This window comes from Anabrus simplex, chromosome 2 (assembly GCF_040414725.1).
Source record: "Anabrus simplex isolate iqAnaSimp1 chromosome 2, ASM4041472v1, whole genome shotgun sequence".
Lineage (NCBI taxonomy): Eukaryota > Metazoa > Arthropoda > Insecta > Orthoptera > Tettigoniidae > Anabrus > Anabrus simplex.
Window position 1 is genome coordinate 606,072,010 of NC_090266.1, and position 17,025 is coordinate 606,089,034.

General features: G+C 37.3%; 1 protein-coding gene across 2 annotated transcripts in view; it reads right to left on the minus strand.

The window, feature by feature from the left end:
- Stoml2 (stomatin like 2) overlaps positions 1-17,025 on the minus strand; it is a 119,104-nt gene that overhangs the window by 33,406 nt on the left and 68,673 nt on the right. For both annotated transcript variants that reach the window (XM_068225825.1, XM_067139234.2), the window contains exons 5-6: positions 6,176-6,303; positions 5,873-6,028 (exon numbers count right to left, since the gene is read on the minus strand). In XM_068225825.1, coding sequence (XP_068081926.1) covers positions 5,873-6,028; positions 6,176-6,303 — 284 coding nt within the window. The remainder of the gene's footprint in view (positions 1-5,872; positions 6,029-6,175; positions 6,304-17,025) is intronic.

Genomic DNA, 17,025 nt, shown 5'->3' on the forward strand with positions numbered 1-17,025 from the left:
TTTGTACTACTTTAGGTCATAAACATCAGAACAATAATGCTAATAGTTACAGTATGATCAACCAACGCCTACTGCAGTAGTTTTGCATCTTTCTCTTGGCACACGTCAGAGTGAAGTGTAGTTTCCACCAAAGTTCATGTCTCATTATGGCTGTAACAGTATGGAGCTGATGAGGTATCGGCAGGTTGAGTAATAACATTCGAAGCATGACTTACTAGTCTGAGTGTTATAAAAGGTGTTACTCATAGAGTAAGTCATACTGGCACAGTGAGGAAAGCAAAGGGAAACAATCTTACTCATCGTCTTGACTAGTATGCCTAATTTTACTGCTGTCATCGGTTTATGCTCTTTCCAAAAACCACATAACATCTGTGGTGCTATTTGGGGATCCAAGCAGCCTCTGCACTGATAACCTAATGGACATGATCAACCTATGATTCCTCATGGCATGCTAGGCACATAGAGGGGCAAGACAAGAAATTCTCTATAGAAGTACATAAACAAGTTAGATCACTCATTGGAAGAAATAGTCCACAATGTGAAGGAGAACCAAAGCAAGAATTAGATGAATCAGTGACAAATCAATAGAGAGGTACTGTGCATAAGAAATAAAAACTCACAATGGACTACAGTAAAACCTCGTTAAGACATATCTGCAGGGGACAAGGAAAACAAACGTGTTAAGTGAGAACACATACTATTGAATACACGAATAAAAACTATCCAACAGGGATATGAAAACACTAGATACGATTTTTTCCGACATAATGGTATTTTATTTCGTATATCCAGGGGTACAGTAAAAACTATGAGAACAGAGTATTAAAAGGTGTGAGAAACACGAGAGAACAAATATGAAAACTTATTCTGCTAGGACTTATAAAATAATAGTGCACTGAAAAGTGCTAAAAACACCACACAACAAATATGAACATTTGAACCAGTCCCATAAAACTATCAAAGTATTATTGCAGATCACACCCTTTCTGAAACAAATGTCAGTACAAGCCTTTTATTTCGGACCAGTTGGTTATTAAACAATATGTTTCTGATCACACACTAAGATAATGACTTGGAGGTTGTACATGGCCATGTGTGACTACAACAAAATGAATTTTGGCCGCCATTTTGAACAGAAGAAAACTTCGACCGACCAAGACCAATTTGAGTGATCGAGTTGAAAATAGAAGGTGCAAGTTTTAACATTCACGCCAATTCTGCGTGATTGAAGATGTGGATGCCAGTCGCCTTGCTGACAGACATTAATTTTGTCTTCATTAGTAAGGAATTTCACGACGTTCCCCATATCCATAATTAGGCTATCACAAGACAAATATGCACCATGCTGGTCAACTGCACACAATTATGTTCCAGATGTAGGCTATCGCGCGACAAATATTTGGTACCCTTCACTGTAAAACTATACACAAAATACACTTCCAACTTCTGAAAGGAATGCGAAATACAAGCACAAACAGGCTCATTGTGTTATTCTGTAGTTTCACTGCTAATCACCACGAAAAATTGAGCATTTCTGAGGCTAATGGCCTGATCCTGATGGTGCAATTTATCCTGCGAAGTTCAAGAATTTCCATTATCAGGCAACTGCAGCGAGAGCTCTTACCCGAGTTAAATCACGTTCCATCCACAAGCGATGAAAAAATAACATATTCAGGGCCAGGCAAAATGTGATCATACTAAGCGGTAACAGCGAAAAATCGTGACATGATAAGTGAGGTATTTTTATATAGATTTAATACAATGAGAATTGGGACTTCAAATTTACGACGGGGTAAGCGGGAAAGCGTGTTAATGAGGAGTGCGCTAACAAAGTTTCACTGTATTTACAAATAGTTAAATTAAGAATAGATAAATCACATTAACTGGGAAAACAGTACACCTAATAATATGAACAGTACAAATATTTCAAAATACAAAATAGCGAGTAAGGCATATAGCAAGAACTCTGTTATAACGACAGCTTTAATCTGTCCCTTCAAAATTCCTATATTAAATTGTGTATTATCCTTCAGTTACAGAGAGAACCCTTTCACCGATGCATCCGTTATTATGAGCGATTAAGCCTGCGTCTTTTTTTAATTAATGATATTTACGCACTCCAGCGATTATATTGAATGTGATCGACCATCTTCTGTATAGATTTTTCGCTATGTGCACTAGCGAACACTCTTGTCGACATTGGAACTCGAAGGCGATATCGGAGTCGATTAGTAATACTCGCCGACTGGTGTTCTATAAGCACAATTCAAAATGAATGAGTACATGTTTCCGTAATAAATGCATAAATAACGTGGCCGACAGCAGTAGTTAACTTGTTAGAAATAAAGGCTGAAGTTAACAATCACTTAATTTTAAAACTATGTACTGAAATTAAGCAAGAATGTGATACACCTCAAAATACGGTGCAGAGTGGATGACCGATTTCGGAGGTTAGTTTATTCAGTGAAACCTTGTTAGGCGTTTCTGCAGGATACAAGGGAAGATAATGCGTTAAGCGAGAAAACATACTATTGGACACAGGAATAAAACCTATCCAACACGAATGTGTAAAAGCTTGATATGTTTTTCTTTTGCCAGCATGCGTGCATTTTACGTCGTGTATGCACGCGTAATGTGAAAGATAAAGGCTATCTACCATTTTTAAAGTGATGACAAGTAACACTTTCAGGGCTAGGCAAAATGTGATCGTACTAAGTGGTAACAGCGAAAATTCGTGACGTGATAAGTGAGGTATTTTTATATAGATTTAATGGATGAGAATCGGGACTTTGAATTTACGACATGCTAAGCGAGAGAACGTCTTAATGAGGAACACACTGAGGTTTCACTGTATTTTCTCGCGTCCGGTTAAATTTCGGAAAGGCAATTTCCAAGTAATTTATAGCGAAAAGTTTATCATTACTCTACTGGTGCTTGAAATATGTTTTCATGGTACATATGAAGTTATGTTAGATGACCGTTTGAATAAGAAAACTGAAACATTTTTGCCACAGAAACCACTGGAGTGGTTCTACTCAAATTTTTCAAAATATAATTGAACATACACGTTCATGTTGTCTCGGTATTACAAAGATAACTTATACATAAACTGTAGTATGGAAATCTGCAAAAAAGGAAGTTTTGAACAAACGGATTGCCGTTCCATACCTATTTTAATGTGTGTAAGTTTTTCCCCAACTTTTAAAAAATTGCATATAACGACAATCCGTTATACCAAGTAAATTTTTCGCCGTTATGAATTCTCACTATAATGGACTTCTACTGCAACACGATGTCAACACAGATAACAAATATATCTACAAAAGCCACCAGACTGTATTTCACTCAGGGTTATACAAACCTACCTGATGGTAAAACAAGATTTCATGTCTTAACTGTTCTTTTACATTGTCAATTATGTTTGACCAACTGGAATTCTTTTTCACATTGAAATGAAAATCCACAGCCTGTTTCCAGTCATTCGACCAGGTAAGGAATGGAATTAATGAAGCCCCCATCTAGCGGCGAGGATAGGAAACGTGCCGGTTGCCGAAGCCTATCACACTCCTCTGGGGCAACAATAAATGACTGACAGATGAAATGAAATGTTAATGGAGAGTGTTACTGGAATGAAAGATGACAGGGAAAACTGGAGTACCCGGAGAAAAACCTATCCCACCTCCGCTTTGTCCAGCACAAATCTCACATGGAGTGGCCAGGACCTAAACCACGGTATTCACCGGTGCGAGGCCGACGCGCTGCTGCCTGAGCCACAAAGACTTTCTGTTTCGCATTCTCTTTATTAATAGTTGTCACTGAAATATTCAGCTTCTATCCAACTGAATGCATAACTGATGACATCACCACATGAACATAGAAGAGTAAGCATTAGAACATGCCTACACATAGCACAGCAACAACTGTTCATCAAAATAAAACAAACAGCCCGCAGTATACTGTATAATCCTGAATACCACCCGCACTCTTTTTTTTTTTTACAGAAATATTGCTCCTTAAATTTGGGTGAGTCATATTCAAGCCTTTTGTATCGTGGTCTCATAATACATTGTTCCAAAGACATGTCACTACAGCAATAGTGGTTTCATGTCACACGAATTGGCAACGACTTAAATCTTGCTGCATCGCTCACTTCTGCGTTATAGGAAGCATAGGGTTTGACAGTTGATTAATACTTCGTGTGCTGATTGAAGAAGCATCAGTGATAACAAGTGATGAATTCAAAAAAACATTTGTGATCATTTACTGTGAGTGAGGAACTTAAAGTTGTAACGGAATATGGAATTATTGGAAATTGTGCCACCGGCAGAAAATATCGTATTGATGAATCATGTATTTGCAATCAGAAGATGAAGAAGGAAATGTTATTAAAAAGTAATGGTGGTAGAAGAACGTTTTGAGGGCAAAGTGCGTAGTTTCCTGACATTGAAGAACTACTTATTAATTACGTGACAAAGACATGAACTAGGTTATGGTGTATTGACTGAAATGTGTCATCTAAAATTATTAGAGATCGCAAGGGAACTTAAAAAGGAGGTTTTTTCTGCAAGCCGTGAGTGGATAAATACGGAATTTTTATTGAAGAGCCAGACTGTGTATGCAAAGACATACAGCTATTTCACATCACCTCCATGTTGCCTATGAAGAAAAGTTGACGGCCTATCATTGCCACGTTATTTGTTTGCGGAAGCAAAATTACCATTCGCTTTCTCAAACCGGGAATGCTGATCAGATGCCCGTTTAATTCAAAATGCCACTAGACAATACGGTTCACATTAAGGGCTCTAAAAGCGTTATTTTCACGACAGGTGGTAACGAAAAGCAACACTGCACAGTAATGTTATGCATGTTAGCTGCCGGAACCAAATTTCCTCCGAATGTGGTTGTGAAAAGAAAAACACTTCTGATAGGAAATTTGTTGTCTGGCATTTTTGTTCGAACTCAAGAATCCAGCTGGATGGACAGTAAGTTAATTGAGGACTGAGTGAAGTGTGTTTGGCAAAGTCACCCGAGAGTTTTATTGCAGAAGAAGATCCTGCTTGTGCTTGACAGTTATTGTGGATATACTGCAGATGCTGTGAACGGATTGATAAGCAAAGGAAAAACTGATCTGGTAATAACTCCAGGAGCCCTGACCTCTATGCTACAACCATTGGATGTACACGTGAGCCGGCCTTTCAAAGTTGGATTGAAACTGCTCTACACCGAGTGGGTGGCTTCTACCAGCAATCACGCGCTGACACCAACTGGACGAGTGAAACAACCTGAAGTGGAACTTCTATGCAAATGGATAAAAAACTGCATGGGATCGCATCTCCAATGACTTGGTGAGGAAAAGTATCAAGAAATGTGGAATTTCAAATTCTATGGATGGTAGCGAGGACAACTATGTGTGGGAAGGTGACAGTGATCAGAGTTCCGATGGTGGTAGTTCTGATGACGTTGAATCATAGCTGATTTGTACATTATGGAGTTTTTAGTGTTTTTATTACTTGTAAAGTGTTTTAAATGAACAATTTTGTGACATTTCCAGAAACAAAATAAAAATTGGTAAGCAAGCATATGATTTATTTTTCTCCAAATTTTGTTGTTAGAAATTCAGGTGTGCGAGTCTTATTCAGTGGTGGGTGGTATTCAGGATTACATGGTATCTAGTAAACAGATCAGGAGTTATCAAGCATGCATACAACATTTCTGTTGGCCTCAACTCAGAAAGGTCATACTGGGCATGAGTATGTAGAGACTTCATTTTACTGTTTTACTGTCCCTATCCACAGTGCAAGTAGATTATGGAAAAAAAAAAAAAAAAGAAGAAAAAAAAAAACCTTTTCCAAATATCCATATGACTACCAACCAGAGGCCAAGATTCTTGCCCTTCGCTTTCCTTCAGCAACATTGATATCTGCCTCTCTTGTGCCTTCTGATTCTAGAATGGCAGCACGCTTCTTCCTTTCAGCTTCCACTTGCATCTGCATTGCTTCCTGCACTCGTGCTGGCAATTTGATATCACCTTTAACAAATGCAATGTCTATAGTATAATATTTATCAAGTAATCTTCATTTTTTAAATCTTTCATATTTTTAATCTATTTTAGAGCATATATACTCACAAGGACTTTTAAAATAACAACAAAATCAACTAATTCTAAGATACTTACGAATCTCATATCTTAGGCAAGTAACTCCCCAGGCTGAACTAGCTTTGTTAATAGCATAAACAATTGCTGTATTAAGGCTCTCCCTCTCTTGGAAAACACGATCAAGAGAGATTCTACCCAATTCAGACCTATTTTTTAAAAAAGTACTTAGTTAGAAAAACAATAATATATACATTTTTTCACAAGAATTTATGTTACAATAAAATCATGAAAATAGAATATTACTGTTGCAGTTACACTAATCAGTGCTTGTATGCCTATTTGCTCAACTACCTATCACTGACAGCCTATTTCTTGCAGTCTCATTTGTTCTTGGATCCATAATTTAGAAGTTCCCCTGCTCCCTATACCTACTCCCCTTATAGAGCTGTGTTTATCATAGAAAGATAGAAAAAGGGTGGGGATAGGATGAGGTTCTGTTGCTCCTATGCGGTAGCATTATCTTCTCTTAACCCCATAGGAAGTCCACAGACCCACTGAAAAATTTCCAGCACTGTGACTTTGCAGTTGTTAACTCCAGTGAATTGATTTTCTCTGTAATTGCTGACAGCACCAGCTGAGTGGACTCCCTCCACCACTGTCAAACAATCAAAATCTCTGATTATTGCTGATCCAGCAGAAAACTAGAAAAAATTAAAATCTTCATTTACGACAATTGTATTTTGAGAAATATGCACTGACAGACAAAAATGTGGATCACACCCATCTTGTGCACACCTTATGGTATTTCAATTTTTCCATTAATATTCTGTGAGCAGTGCTTTGGGAAACCTCATGAACCAAAGTGCAGAGATCATCCAGGGTGATCCGCCGATCTTCATGCATGATTTGCTCCTCAACCTTCACGACTGTCTCGACGGAAACTAACGGTCTCCTGCTCCTTTGTTCATTGTGAATTTCAGTCCGACCAGCTGCAAACTCTCTACACCACTTACGAACATTTTTGACATCCATTCACAACTCGCCACACACTTCCATCAATAGGCGATGGATTTCAATCGGTTCAGTACATTTTGCGTTCAAAAACCGAATAACCGCGCGCACTTTGCACTTGGCGGGAACATCCAATGGGAGCTCCATTCTCAACGGCTGCCAAGCCAAGATTGAGTGCCTCAGCACGGCGTGCGCATGTTTATATGCGAGCGCGGGAAACACTCTTCACAATATTGTGATCAACAGCCACACGAACTGAGTTCTGTATTTATAAAAAAAATATGAGACCTTATTTTTAGGATTACCCTCGTATTTTACAGGGCCACCCAACTCCCCTCACAGCCCTCCACTCAACCCATTGCTTTTAGAACTCTTTAATTTAGAAAATTTATACAACTCTTGCTTTGGAAAAACAATTACAATCCCAATGAATACAGAATTGCCTGTAAGATTATTACAACAATTACAAGACAAAAAGGTTGACAAATTGCCAGTTTTATATAAATGAAAAAAATAATTGTATTTATAGCTTCATAACTGTTTTCAATTTACAATGGCATATTACACACACAAAATATATACTTGAAAAGTTATCTAACATCACTGTTTCTAAGTGACAATGCACTTTTGGCTATTTGGATCACTTTGTTAACACTTACATCCAATAGACACAGTCAAAGAAAGAGCACAACATACACTGTGGAAGTAAACCATTCTTGAATAGATTCTGTACCAAGCTTATTCTAAGTAAAAACTTGTTCTAGATAATAAGTCACAAGAAAGACATGAAATCAATCACTTTTATATGCATCATTAAAAAAAAATGTTACTCTATATACAGCAGTTTTTATGCTTTGTAACACGGCAAATGTAATGTACAAAAAGTTGTGTGCTATGCTATATAGTTTATACATTTTGCAACAAATTTGTGAATTATTATCAATTCACAATGACTATAGCTTACACTCAAAAGGTTCACACACTTACAACAGTATTTTTTTTTTTTCAGTCTTTTCACGTCTTTCTCCAGACCTTCCGCCTCTTCCTTAGCACTCTGAATAATACATCATATCTACAATTCTATATGTTTTATTCCTTCTGCTGTTAACCTTCTTTAGGGTGCGTGTTATTCTGTACTCTTTTTATACTTGTCTAATGCTTTATTTCTCAATGTTGATGCATTTTTGGATGCATGGATCATCTTTTTCAAAACACTGACAGCTAATACTCCACTACCTGCAGATACTGCATCATACACCAGACACCATGCAATCAAGCTATTTTCATGAAGATTCTCTATTAGGCATTCTTTGTTTATTGAAAAACCTCCTAAAGTAGCATTGCCATGAAACAAAACAAGTACTGTTTGTGTGAAGTTGATCAGTTCTTTTGTAACATTATGTTGAAAATAATGCGGTGTTAAGAAAATCGTCCAATCGATTGGTTTTGGGATCAAAGAGCACATAAATCAGTGAATGCTCCATTCAGAGTTGTTGTGTGCTGTTTTGTATGCACCATGAACAGTATGCAAGGAGTAGGTACCAAAATCCAACAGCTCCGGATCTGAAGGTGTATCACCCAAGTACTTCTTTAGATCTTTCAAAAACTTCAGGTTTTTGCATCCAAACCAGTGTCTTTCAAGTTCTGCAAAAATGCCACCAGAGGTCCTCAGCAGTAGCATGACCTAAAAATAAGAGGAAAGACTTCTTTCAAAGATGACTGGTTTGTGACATGAATAAGGGAAACTATATTTATTTGAACTTATATGACTTGTGTACTGGGATTTTATTCCCCTTTATTGTCCACTGTTTGGAGCGCCTACAAACTGGTGCGATCTACAATTCAAAATATTTTAATCTGTGATCTGCTATTATGTCGATATGGTGATGAATTCTATTCGCTCAGTAGGAAATCAATACTGGGGCGCATGCGCGTGACGTGTTTCTGGACAGTGAGCTCCTACTAGCTGCTGACTTGCTCTCCATCCAAACTACTAGATGGTTGTCCGTGTGTCTTCGAAGACATATCTGAGTGTTGGAGGAATGGAGTCCGATTCTAAAGGTTAAAATTGCTGAAAACTATGGCCATGCCTTAATTTTGTGTGCAAGTTATTTCTGTATTAATTTTTTCTTTTGAGATTTAGTAATACATATGTGTGTTGAATTGCTGGCTATGTGAATACCTTCAAACGTGTCTTCAAGTATGTGAGTTATAGGATTAAATGTGTTTGGATGTGCAGAACTGAAAACATAAGTAATTATACATTCCTAACAAATTTGGGAACATTTCTACGGCTGTGGATTAGTTGAAAGAGATGATGATGATGATCATCATCATCATCATCAACTGTGTGGGGCAAGCAACATGACAGAATTCTAAACATATTTACTAGACTTTCAGGCCACATATGAGCATGATTATTGTGGGTGACTTTAATTTGCTCAATATGACCCATGTACTAATCAGATAGTAGATTTGTTTAATGCCTGCAATATGACTATACTCACACTATAACCCATGAATGATGTATATGAATCTAACTGTTCTCATCACACATACTCATTGATCTGATAACGATCAACAGAGGTAAAGTAATAACACATGAATAAATCCCTGTACCATCCATTTCGACCCATGACCTTATATATCTATCTATCTGATTCTTTAAAGCACCAAAGTACAAATCATTACCATCAGAAATATGAAGGACAAACTTTGATTACTTCAATTATGACAGCAACTACTGTGGGACAATATAGACAATCTAAATGACACGCAATGCCGAATTTTTATTTTTTCACGTCGCACCGACACAGATAGGTCTTATGGGGACAAGGGGATAGGAAAGGCCTAGGAGTGGGAAGGAAGTGGCCGTGGCATTAATTAAGGCTTTGTCTCGTGTGAAAATGGGAAACCACGTAAAACCACCTTCGAGGCTGCCGATAGTGGGGTTTGAACCCACTACCTCCCAGATTCAAGCTCACAGCTGTGCGCCCCTAACCACACGGAAAACTTGTCTGGTAATGCCTCGGCCAAAATTAACTTGTTTAATTCAATGCTAAATAACTCATATTAGAAACATGCCTCTAAATGACGAAGGACTCTTGCCGTTCTTGAAAATGGTTGGATGATGAAACCAAGACCACGATGACCCAATGTGACTCAAAATGTTGACCTTATAAACTCCCAATACTAAATTTGATGAATGGAACGATTAGTTTGTGGAGTATAATATTCAACCTACCCCGCTTTACGGCACTGACTCACCACCCTACCCACTCATTATACTATGGGTGCTGTCCTGCCTGTATTAATGCACACACTAAATTATTGTTTATTGAAGAGAACTTTCCCTACTGTCTGGAAAATAGCCAATATAATACTGGCACACTTTAAAAAAAAAATAGACCACCAGTCGCCCTCTGATTACCATCCTGTGTCCATACTCCCCACACATTCTAAAGCCATTGAATGCTCAGTAAATGAGCAAGAGCTGGAGTACCTAAATAGATTATGTTCTTTTGGACCTAATGCATCTAGATTTAAGAAGGTTTACACTTTTGAAGGTTACTGAAGATATCAGAAAAACTATGGGCAAACAACTGCTTACTATATTTATCATTCCTGACTTCAGTAGCACCTTTGACACTACAGAAATTCAGACTATAATAAAGAAGATGGAATAACTAAATTTTGACCCAGTCATGCTAAAGTTTTTTGGTTCTTATTTCAGTGACTGTCAACAGCGGGTAACAGTTAACGACAAGGCTTCTAAATGGACAACAAAACTTAACAGTGATCCACAGGGTGGTATTCTTAGCAAGTTTTTCTGTATTTTTATTAATCAGCACTGCAAGACTTCAGACTTAGGTGGAACAATACATGATATTAACAACTCAGGCCCAGTATCTTCAACTCTGTGTTAAATTTAACTTAATGAATTTAACTAACAATTGTTATTATTTTAACACTTTGGTTAAAAGTACCCTGTTTCACGAACATATTTCCAACATTTGTTACAAAACAAATGTTAAAGACAAATTAACATGTTTCCGTTAGATTTCTGAACACGTTTGGCAATGAGTGTCTTTTGTTTCTTTATATAAAGCACTCCTAGCAGTGTGCTGAAATAGTATTTTCTCACACATGGATGACATTATTAAAGGTTATGGTTAGCGCAGACCTCCAGATATAAACATGTCAAATAAGAGGTAACAAAACGTTATTATGATGAATGTAAGACAAATGTTGTTATAGATTTAATTTGAAAGTATGTGAGTGTGCTTGAAAAATGAAAGACAGGACTCTTATATCACACAACATTCAATATATTCTAATATGACTGCAATATAAGGCTCCTACATCACCAGAAAAGTGTGATAACTGATAAGTCTTGAATGGTTTTCGGGCATTCTTTTAATGTAGGAAAAATAATGTAATGCCTTGTAAATGCTGCAATGGCAGCAGGAATTCTTTGCAGAATTCTATACACACTTGTCTTGCAGTCGTGAACACAGTTGCCTACAATTACATGAAGAGAGTCTGAAGCCTAACATCTAAGAACTATAAGCAACTGTGCATTGGGGACACTAATAAGTTTTAATCTGTGGGAAACTCTAACCTATTTTCAATTAATTCTAGTTCCTTGTTCATTATGGCTTTGGTAATTAGATTTCCTTGTAGAAAACTTTCTTCTGACAACTCTGAAAAGTTGGTTTTTCTTAGTATGGGTCGTCTCTTTTCCAGGTTATAAACAGTCTTCATACAGCAGTAAAGCTCCAAACTTTACTACAACAATAATTCATCAGATATACCATATCATGCAAGTTTATTTCCTAATGCCCGGAGTGCCTTTCAACCGACTGTATAATTCATTGTATTCATTAGTGATGGGAAGTGTACAAGAAAAAAGTAACTGGGGTAAATTACATTACCTGAGAAATATTTCAAGTGTTGGTGGTAGAGATGATTAGTATTCCTCAGTAAATTCTGGTCCATGGTGGACAAGATATCTAATGACTTAATGGGTGAGACCAAGCTATAGCATGATGTTTAGAGGGAGGATAGAACTTGTTTAAGAGAAATTGAGATAGCTTTTCTTGCTCAGATTTGGAACAGAGATATAAAAGGTATTGCAAAGATAAAATTCATTATGGGAAATACAGGGCTCAAGGTGGTGTCAAGATGACAATATTTTCTAGAGCTGTGTAGATGACACAGAATTTAAACTGTTTGGAGAAGGATGTACTGAGAAAGTTATTAGGCCACTTTTCAGAGGAAGCAAGATCAGCAGCATTAACGCAGAAGGTCGAAACAGTTAGAGAGATGGAAAAACTGAGAGATTTGATACACTAGGCCAGAGAGATCATTTGAAGCATCTAACCGTCAGAAAAATCAGGAGGGAAGGCAGTACAGTCAAAGGGAATATTCCAGGCCTAATAATTATAATCACCAGGCGAGTTGGTCATGTGCAGCTGAGAGCTTGCATCCAGGAGATAGTGGGTTCGAACCCCATTGTCGGCAGCCATGAAGATGGTTTTCCGTGGTTTCCCATTTTCACACCAGGCAAATGCTGGGGCTGTACCTTAATTAAGGCCATGGCCGCTTCCTTCCCATTCCTAGGCCTTCCCTATCCCATCGTCACCATAAGACCTATCTGTGTCGGTGCGACGTAAAACAAATAGAAAAAAAATATTATCACCAGGGTTTTCAGAGGAGGGATAAAAAACAGAGAAATTATGATAATCAAATGGGCAGAAGGGAAGGAAATTAAAATAGACCACACGAGAATAGGACAGAATCGAAACCAAACAGACGGACAGTGAAGAGAAGAGAAGATGAGGATAGGGAACAAAGGCGTAGAAATCCTTTTAGAATGATTGCTCACAACAGGGAGTATTTAAACTAGTAAGGATCAACCATGATGGGTTGGACAACTTGTTCGATAATCAGGAACCTGTTACCACATGTGCGATGAAGATTAAGACAAGTTATGATGTACACAAGGAGCCAGATCTTTTAAATGCCCTAAATTCAAGTGACAGTGATGTGAGGAGTATATTACTTAATTCCACTATTGAAGTAGTAGTTGAAGGAGAGAAATTTAACACATTATTTGCCTCTAGCAGTAAACCATCTTGCATAACTTATGAACATATCAAGAGTAAAGGATGTAAAACTGAAGAAAGAAAAAAAAAATGCCCCTGTACAGTATATAATGTAGTTATGTTATTATGTCTTCAGTTGGTAATAGGTCTCAAAGGATTATAAATAAGATAATTGTTAAGATTATGGGAGGGGGATCATGGAGCAGAATTATTTAGTTGTGCCAAATCTGATTTATTTCATCATCTTAGGGTCAGCTATTTAAATGAGAGAAAATATAAATTAGACTGGTAATGGTTATGCGACTTTATGGTCTGAAGGTAGCAAAAAGCCTGTTCAACTGGTCTATTCTGTAGAGGAGAATAAGTTTGTGTATGAAACATGTCATATCCAGTTTTTAGAAGAGGAGGAAGTACATTCAGGGGAGAATTTTGTTGAATGTTATGAAGAGAAATATGTTATAAATATCCCAAATTGCAAAAGGAAGGAAGATAAGGAAATTGAGATAAGGGAGATTGCTGAGATGACTTTTTTTTAATGCTATTTGCTTTATGTCGCACTGACACAGATAGGTCTTATGGCAACGATGGGATAGGAAACATCTAGGGCTGGGAAGGAAGCGGCCGTGGCCTTAATAAAGGTAGAGCCCAAGCATTTGCCTGGTGTGAAAATGGGAAACCAAGGAAAACCATCTTCAGGGCTGCCGACAGAGGGGTTCAAACCCACTATCTCCCGGATGCAAGCTCACAGCTGCGCATGGCCAACTCGCCCGGTTGCTGAGATGACTGGTCTGGAGGGTGATCAGAAGGAGAAGTTACATGAAGTTTTGAAGTGCTAAAACACGACTACGACATCACGAATCGTGTGGGCCACAAGTCAGACAGAACTACCTGGAAGCTATTTTTATATCTCTGCTTCCAGATGAGATAACGACTAACGGACAATGGGACTGTGTAGCTTACAATAACAGATAGCTCATGTCCAAATTTCATGTTATTAACTATTTTATTTAAGGAGATATTGCAACGTCAAGATATCAAGTAATTTCAATGATGTGTATGCTTAGGGTCAAGCCCAGGTATATGAGACGAGCGAGAGGACTGTACAGCATAATAGAAACCTGCTGCTCGAGGTTGTGCCGGCAGTAAAGTTCAACTTTATGCGCGAGTGTCAAGTTCGAACATCGAACTAAGTACCCACAAGGTACAGCCGAGAACTCTAACTCCGACAGCGGTATAAATCCTGCATTCTAAGTTTTTTCAAATACTTATATATTTTGCGTGACTTATAATATACAAGTGTTAGACATCGGACATGTTAATACCATGCGTGGTAGAAATGTTAATTAACTTATAAATTAACACGAGTCTACGTGTTAACTTCTACGAGTAAAGTAACCAGTTAGGACTTTGTTTGTGGAAAACACATGGCTAATACTTCATGGTTAGAAGTAAAGACAGTGCCATTAACTATTTAATATTTTGTGGTGATAGCGTGATAGTAGACTGTTTCTTAACGCATCGGTAACATTGACTGAATCCTATACTAAGATCACGTGTGAAGTTGAATGAATAGACTTTATTTCAATTTCCTTGAACTGCATTAACCTGGCAGTCAGGGTACTGTGAAGGTTCAATTATCTCAGCATTAGACTTTGTTTAAAACTGATTTAATTTCATTAAACTGGCAAGTGAAATTTAGTAAATTCAGTGTCTCATGACAAGTCAATCACTTTATTAGTGAACTTGGTGCAAATTACTGCGCATATTAGACGTACTACTTGGAATGAACAGTGCAATATCACTCAAAGTGGTGTGTGTAAACCAACGCCCCATACATCCTCCGACCGCCCGTATTATCGTGTGAACTCCTGGCATTTGAGACATGGTGGATGGTGGATGTGGTAACTTCGAGGGATGTGGTGATGGTGTTCCTGATCCATGGTAGACATGGTACTACAGCCTGTGAGGACACACTCAAACGGAGCCAGTTCTTCAATAAGGTGATATGCATATGTGTCATTAAAGAATAGTGTGAACTGTGTCTTATCAAGTAATTTTCAATTCAGCAAGTCACTTTAAAACTTTCCAGCAACCCTGATTCTTATTTAATATGATTTCAAACTCATACATTCCAATTTTTCAAATGACTTGCTATTTCTTAAAGCCAGTGTAATATTACGTCGTACTGACAAACTTGCTAACGAGTGGGAACATTGAAACTTAGCCACTTTGTTAACATTTCTACTAATTAGAACTTTATTTATTTCCATATTATGTTAGTTAGCTAATTGAAGAATGAACATAAACTCAAAATATGATAGGCATATCAAGACTGAACTTTATTTGCTCGCACCAATTAATCATTTCAGCAAGGAACTCTAATTAATTTTGTTAGTTCCATTTTCAAGAATGATCTTTATTTTTCAAAGTGAACTTAATGTCTTTATTTATGAACTTCAAGAATGAACATTATTCATTTAAAATGACTAATTATTTCAAGGTGATCTTAATTAATGCTGTAATTTATAAACTTCAAGAATGAGCTCTCTTTAACAGAGTTAATCAATTATACCAAGAAGAGATTTTACTAATTTCATTGGTGACCTTCATTCTAAATATTTGTCACTAATAGGATTGGCCCAATCTATTATCAGTTTATTGAGTATTAAGTGTGGATGAGAGTCCAATTTGAAAAATATTCAAGGAAATGATAGGCCAAGCGTCTACTTTGAGTGATTTTAATAAAGTTTGTGTGGCCAGCATATGCAAACTTTTACTCCCTCTCTGTACAATCTCCTAACATAAGACCACACACACCCAGTGAAACCCTCATGCTCAATTACACACGTCAATGAGTGCGTGTCAGTTACTGGTACAATATGTAACCTGAAACCTTATGTGAGAGACAGATTAGCATGTCTCAGGGATTTTAAGTAATGCAAAATACATATTTTTTTCTTCCTTACTGAATTGTCAGGATGTCAATTATTACAAATCAAGGGGCTGACCCATCCCAAGGTGAAAAGAATAAGCATGTCTGATCTTATAAAAATGAGAACTCCACCATTTAACTGATTACAAAAATTAATAAAAAAATATTAATGTAAATTAATTACATTATGCCAATATGTAAGAGTATGTCATTATGAGCATGTTTTACTATTAAGAAATGTGAAAGTATAAAAAAGTGATGTAACTTTATATTTATTTTGACACTGATTGTATATATTACCAAGAGCTAATGTTACCAGTCATTGTGCAATGAGGAAACTATATCCGGAAAGACAGGCAAGACTCACTTTTAAACAACGAAGTGATGAATCATACAGTTTGGAATGCTTGGTTAAAAACAAGACATAAACTAGACAGTAGCCAATCAGGACAATGAGAACTCAAATTTATTTCAAAGAGGGTAGGTATCATTGATTGAAAGGTGCTAGGAGTTCTGCAGTGTATACATGCTTACCATTTGCCTTCAAAGATGCTCTTTCGACGTGGTCACTATGTATATAAGAGATATTTTTGGCCCTGGAGCGACTGACTTACTTACGTATTAAGACTTTGTTTCCGTGTGTCATGAATGGAGATGTGAGCCTTGTAGATCTTGTGACTCGTACAAGTGTATGTATATTTTTTTGTGTCAAATTGAGTGTTGATGTCAAACACAGTGTTGTGTGTTACATGCAGAACCTGGTCTACATGGATTCTGCATAGTGGATGTAGATTACTCTCTTATTTGAGTCAGATGGCAGTGCAGTCTGACATAACAGTAAATAGTGGAACATCGTACAGTATTTCAATCACGGACAA